This window comes from Oncorhynchus kisutch, linkage group LG15 (genome assembly GCF_002021735.2).
Source record: "Oncorhynchus kisutch isolate 150728-3 linkage group LG15, Okis_V2, whole genome shotgun sequence".
In the NCBI taxonomy this organism is placed as follows: domain Eukaryota; kingdom Metazoa; phylum Chordata; class Actinopteri; order Salmoniformes; family Salmonidae; genus Oncorhynchus; species Oncorhynchus kisutch.
Genome location: NC_034188.2, coordinates 58,102,944 through 58,109,443, shown reverse-complemented (window position 1 = coordinate 58,109,443; position 6,500 = coordinate 58,102,944). Strand labels below are relative to the sequence as shown.

Here is a 6,500-nt window from a genome sequence, read left to right as displayed (position 1 = left end):
AGTGGCAGCTCAGGGCTCTGCTGTAGGTTTTCACAGCCCTTTTCTGGGATTAGACCTATATTAATAGCCCTTTTAAAGAGCCTGATCCTGACTCTGGCTTTTCTCCATTCAAGTTTGTTCACCCTTATGTATCCCAGACCAATTTAGATCACTGTCAACCACTACACAGTGAATAATCTTGTGGTTCACACACACATTGATGTGTGAAACTATTAAAACATGAACCTGGTGACGCGCCAGATGTAGACAGACAGAGCTCTATTACAGGTAGTGGTGTGCAGTCCTTCTTATGGTGCAGTAGTATATACATTTTAGTGGGTATTCGTTGCTGTGCTGTTGATCCAGGTGCAAACAGTTTACCTGGCTGGAGATTTCCGAGGTGTTTCACATTTGTGAATCAGCGCTCCACTGTCAGAGCCAGGAGCATGATGAGAGGAAGTTCATGCGCTGTCCTCAGTATTCTGGCTAAATGCATCAATGAAATGACTAGGCCCACTACATGCCACATCATGAAGTAATAATAATAAATAATAAATCTTCAGAGAAGGCCTAACTTCAGTTGAAACAAATTATCTTTAGGGTGTTTTTTATTATTTAAATCAGGGCTGTTCAATGTCAATCCTGGAGGGACAAAAACAATTATGTTTTTCCTCCTCTCCTTCTAACCAGGTAGAAACAAAATCCAGAAGTGTTTAGGCCCTCCAGGACTGGAATTGAACAGCGCTGATTTAAATGTTCACATTGGTATTATCAACCATAGTAACAGCAGGTCGATGGAAAAGAGACCTTGACAATTATTTGACTGAAGTCTATTTTCCACGTTAGCACCACCTGCCTCTCTGACCCTCCCCTCCATATCCTGCAGGTGAAGGCAAGAACCTGGGTCCGTGTTCGGGGCCCAACCGACAGCGGGACCTCTGCACCTTCTGCACCATCAGCCTGGACCAGGAGGAGGTATTCCGAACCAAGGTGTTTGACAAAAGCCTCAGGTAATAGTAGTATTATTATAATGATATTATATAATCTATGCCATTTAGCAGATGCTTTTATCCAAAGCGACACAGCCCTGTGCATACATTTTACGGATGGGTGGCCCTGGGTTTAAATCCACAACTCTGGCGTTGCTAGCACAATGCTTTATCAACTAAGCCACAATCTCCCTCCATCCTCATCCTCAGACTAAAGGTAGTCACTCTCTGGCCATGCTACAAAGGTCTGAACTCGGAAGTATGACTTTCTCTCATAAAATATGATTTTAACCACTAACGATAGGCCTATAGAGAATTAAATGCACCGTTCCCATGTTCTCGGGAGACGGCCTTCATGGTTAACCGCTGCATATGTCACCTCAATCATAAACTCCCTTTTAAATGAAGCTACAATACAGATCTTATGGATTGAATTCAGACCTTTAACGTTATAAAGAATACACCATTCATATACTTGCTCATCAGTCACAATAATCTAGCCAATTATGTTCTTTGTAGCATGGGCATCTAGTGATCACCTTACAAAAGGGCACATGTAGGCTACCTTCGTATGTTCAAAGTACCTCACAGCACTGCCTGCAAGAATAGCGCAGTGAAGACATTGCTCTTGTCATGTTAGCCTAGTCTATATTGCACTATTGCCATGGTGATATCATATGATGTGTAACATCCTCTTCCTGCAGGGCCCAGATCTTTTTTCATTGATAATTTTGTGTCAGTGTCATCAGGCAGGGTAATAACAGTATAATTTCCTTAACATCTTTCCTAATGTTGAAATGTGTTCTTCACGATCGATGTGGAGGTGTCATGTAACACCATGTAAAACCCTTTAGCCTTAATGTTTATTGTAACCTGGAGACGACTAGGACTGCCTCCCCAACTAGATATGCTTCTCGAGTCCAGGAAGAACAGAAGGACACCCTGCCGAGTTGAATGTTTGTGGGATAGTGTCAGTTGGGCAACACCAGACGAGGACAGTGTTAGCTAGGCTAAATCCTCTACGATGAGAGCAAACATATTTGATTTCAAACTAACTATGCTGCTTACAAGCTCCCCATTCAGAGCTGTCTGGGGGAGATGGACACGGGTAGAACCTAATGTTTCTGGTTCCAGTCTCGCTCATCTCGCTGTAAACACGGTGCTCGTCTTCTCTAGGTATTTCACAACACACAGCAGTTTTTTTATTTTATTTTTTTCTCTCCACTGTCGCAAACCCGCTGTTCAAAGGGCTCCTTTTAGTGTCTGAGGAAGTGTATCCTCCCACTTTCTCTCTCTTTCTACCTTCCTCTCTCCACCTTCCTCTCTCTCTCTCTCTCTCTCTCTCTCTCTCTCTCTCTACCTCTCTCTACCTCTCTCTCTCTCTCTACCTCTCTCTCTCTCTCTCTACCTCTCTCTACCTCTCTCTACCTCTCTCTGTATATGCATGGTCTTTCATATGGCTGTAAGACTTGAAGAATCTCTCTCTGTAGATTCCCAAGGTTGTTGCCTCCCGCCACTGTCACGTTGCACAAAGTTGTCATATGTGACAAAAATTGCAGTGGAGCAGCTATACCGGTACCATATTACTCTCTACTTATGTGGATTCAAAGGACAATGCCACTCAAACTATATAGAACCTTCAAAATACAGAAAGCACAGTATAATGCATTTTGTGACAATCTGTGAGAACTGTGACAATTTTAGCATTTTGATTGCTGGCAAATGCCAGAAGATTTTGAGTGGAATTTTTCTTTAACGTTAGGATGTGTTTTGTTGACTCATTACGCCGATTCTGTTGCAAAATGTTTCTTAAACGGAAGCGAACTGGGCGAAACGGGGAGGGACCTACCTGAATTTGTCCAATACAAACTCTTGTTTGGACTAATGCTTACACCCGTTTTTTGTCTGAGAGGGAAGGAACGGTACAACGAAAGAGAGAGAGAGTGAGTGTGTGTGTGTGTGTGGAGGCTACAAGTGCGTAAATCCATGTGATTATGTGCACTGAAGGATGCGTGGGCGTCTGCAGCCTGTTGCCAAACCCTCACTGCGGAAGTGACAGGCAAGGCATTTCACCAACCGTGCATGCAGTATTACATAGAAGCTAGCCTTACTTGAACAGATCATAACGTTATTAGCACTGTTTGACTTTATTAAGATAATGGAACAAATGTCTGTCAGTTGTCCTGTTTTCGTACTGGTTTGTCATACACCTGCTAGCAACGCTTAAACCTGCTTAGTTTCTACTGTTTTGAGAAGGCTGCAGAATGGTGTAGCAAACAGCCACTCTGGCTTCTCTTTACATAAATTATGCCTCATACCAGAGTAACTACCAAAGTAACAATTTAGCATAATAACCATGTAACAGGCTAGTAACTATGCAGTTAGGGTACATTACCATAATTGTATTTTCTTGAAAAATATTAATAACAGTGACTGTTAGGCTCAGAAGGGCTCTTACTCAATTGTCTAAAAACATCTGTCCTCGCCACCTCCTTCATTGCACTGATCTGAAAGAACTGACCAGGTGAAGCCTGATGCGCTTTCCCCATATTGCTTTCACCTAGCAACTATTTCTAAGTGATGGAGAGGAGACGAAAATATAATAGATTTTTAAGCAATTGAGATTGGGCTCAGGACTGCGAGCGAGACACTTAACCCAATGGAAGGGGGGGAAAATGTACAAGGTTTAAGTTGCACCAGCTCCTTTTCAAAACATTCTCGCCTGTCGGCCCATGCATAGTAATGAACACAAATGACCCTGGTCATAGCTGGATGGTACGTCTGCTTGGCACCCTCTCTGCCTGCTCTTCCAAACCACTTGTATGCTGGTCAGTCAGTCCTAGGAGGCCTGGCCACCACAGAGCTAGGCTATATTTAGCACCTGCTGTTTAATGATTGCTGATGGAGGGCGGTCTGTGGATAAGGCCTTGGTTTGTGTTGTCGTCGGTGTGTTGTCTTCTGGCCCTTGATATAATATCCTGGTCCCAAATCTGTTTGTCTTGCCAACTCCTTGTCATATAAGTTTGTTTGGCTCAAAAAACTGTTCTGGAATCAGGCTAATCAGTCATAAACCCTTCCCAATGAAAAGCCAACCAAGTTTTCAGTAAATGTTCCCTTTCCACAGAGGTCAGCCTGTTCTCTGAACATAGCCTAAAGATGGTGTTTTACTCTTCACTTCAACGACTTCCTGTGTGGTTGTTTTCCAGCCCTTTCTACGGTGAGGACTTCTACTTTGAGATCCCACGACCATTTCAGTGTTTGTCCTTCTACGTATTCGCCAAGGGTGTTTTTCAGAGGGACCTGCCTGTCGGTGAGTAGGAACTGACACACAGGTACACTATGCTTTCAGCTGGAGGATTTCCAAGTATGTTGACGTCTGTCGGTCCATATGTGGTTTCAGGGAAGGTGTCCATCCGGAAGGAGGAACTGTGTAAATTCAGTGGGAAGGAGCACTGGTTCGGCCTGCAGCCCGTGGACCCTAACTCTGAAGTCCAGGTGGGTGTCAGTCAGACAGTGTTCAGACCTCTTTATGTGTACCCAGTTGGTCTGGGGGGGTAAAGTTCACCTTCTAGTCATAGTGCTAGTTCCTATATGTGGTCATTTAGCCAACATAAGGCTGTCTAATGGTATTGATTCTAGTTGGTCACCAGTCAGACATTTGGCTTGGTCCAACTGTGTAACTGCAGCAGACACCTCCTCACATCCTGTTGTTGTATTCTCTCTAAGCTGAGAGGCTTGGCAACTGGGCTGATCCACAGGGGCTCTAGCTCAATTGATAAAAAAATCTCTTCTCCCCTTTAATCTACACTGATTGGAAAAGACTTGACAGGTGAAAACAATATGGTGGAAGCTCATTGGTTGGCTTTCACCTGGTCAATTCTTTCAGATCAGTGATGAGGCAATGAGAGGATGTGCTTTTTTGAAAATTTTGAAAGAAACTCAGAGCTCCTGGTTCTGATGGCAGGACTTCTGGCTCAAAGGAAGGAGAAAGACTGGGAAAAAAGAGGACTTCCGCTCCCCAAGGTGTATTCAATTGTTGTTCTTCTTACCTCTCGGTTACATAATGGTGTCATTAACCTGGTGGTGAGTGTTTTTTGTTCTTGAGTGATGAGCAGAGTTTAGGATATTGAAATCTGGCGGAGAATGGGCTGAAATAACCCTGTGTCCTGCTACCACAGTATCCTGAACTGACCTAAGCCCGCAGACATGTTATCCAATCACAGTAGGCTGTGTAGGTCAGTTCCATTTAACCCTATTTCACGCCACAGTTGTAGCATTTCATGTTTAGTGGTGCCCTAGTCTGGACTATTCTGAGGAGTGATTTGCTACAGTGACTCACTCTGACCAGGGCTGCCTCCCCAACTAGAGGCACAGCTTGAGTCCAGGAAGAACAGAAGGACACAGAGCTGAGTTGGATGTGTGTTTGTGGGCATAGTGTCAGTTGGGCAACACCAGACGAGGACAGTGATAGCCAGGCTAAATCCTCTACGAAGAGAGCGGCCATATTAGATTAGAAACAATCTATTTTGCTTCCAAGCTCCCCATTCAGAGCTGTCTGGGGGAGATGGACACGGGTAGAACCTAATGTTTCTGGTTCCAGTCTTGCTCATCTCACTGTAAACACGGTGCTCGTCTTCTCTAGGTATTTCACAACACACAGCAGTTTTTTCCTTTTTTCTCTCCACTGTCGCAAACCCGCCTTTCAAAGGGCTCCTTTTAGTGTCTGAGGAAGTGTATCCTCCCACGCTCTCTCTCTTTCTCCCTCTGCCTCTCTCCCTCTCTCTCTGCAGATGCATGGCCTTTCATATGGCTTTAAGACTTTAAGATATTTTTCTATCTCTCTGCAGAATCCCAAGGTTGTTGCCTCCTGTCGCTGTCATGTTGCACAAAGTTGTCATATGTGAAAACAATTGTAGTGGAATTGCCCTAGTCTAGGCTATTCTGAGGAGTGTTTTCTACAGTGACTCACCCCGAAGTAGGTGTTCCAAGTCTTGTTACATCAGTGATGGACTGCAGTGTGTGTGCTTGTGTTCTCTCTGGAAAAGGGGTTGAAATTGATGCAGAAACTGCGAGTGCAGTTGGCAATAGGCTGAGAAGAACAGAGTGAGTTAGAAGTGGTTGCTTCTGTGCAGTTTGATGGTACAGATTGGAGTATGTTGAAGTTGCCCTTTCAGAAGTGCTTAAGGTTAGAGCTTGGGGATGATAATCTGTTCCTATATCTGTGCCAAGTGGATACTTGTACATGGACCTGATAGTACAATACAGGCCATGTTTTGAAGGTGAGTGGCAGTGAGCTGGGTCGCTTACATTAGGCCACGCAATAGAAAATGCTTTGCAGCAGTACATTAGAGTGCTTCTTAGTCCAGGTAGTTTGTCCCTGTTTCAGTCCATTTTCCTTTGTTCGGTGTCTAATGAACACGTACCGAGGGACATTAACTCAGCCCAGCAGGCATGCCAGGGTAGTTCTCACCATGTCGACCAAGGCTTATCTTCCATTAGCAACAGCGTAAGTGACAACAATCACTGTCTGAG

General features: G+C 44.3%; 1 protein-coding gene across 2 annotated transcripts in view; it reads left to right on the top strand.

Moving 5' to 3' along the window:
- The window catches only part of LOC109905582 (ras GTPase-activating protein 2), a 51,582-nt gene that overhangs the window by 2,271 nt on the left and 42,811 nt on the right, over positions 1-6,500 (top strand). Inside the window, exons 2-4 of one of the 2 annotated variants that reach the window (XM_020503035.2) lie at positions 866-989; positions 4,175-4,278; positions 4,369-4,463. In XM_020503035.2, coding sequence (XP_020358624.2) covers positions 866-989; positions 4,175-4,278; positions 4,369-4,463 — 323 coding nt within the window. Of the gene's footprint in view, positions 1-865; positions 990-4,174; positions 4,279-4,368; positions 4,464-4,881; positions 5,052-6,500 lie in introns of those variants that run through there. The other variant, XM_031790634.1, reaches the window with a different exon arrangement.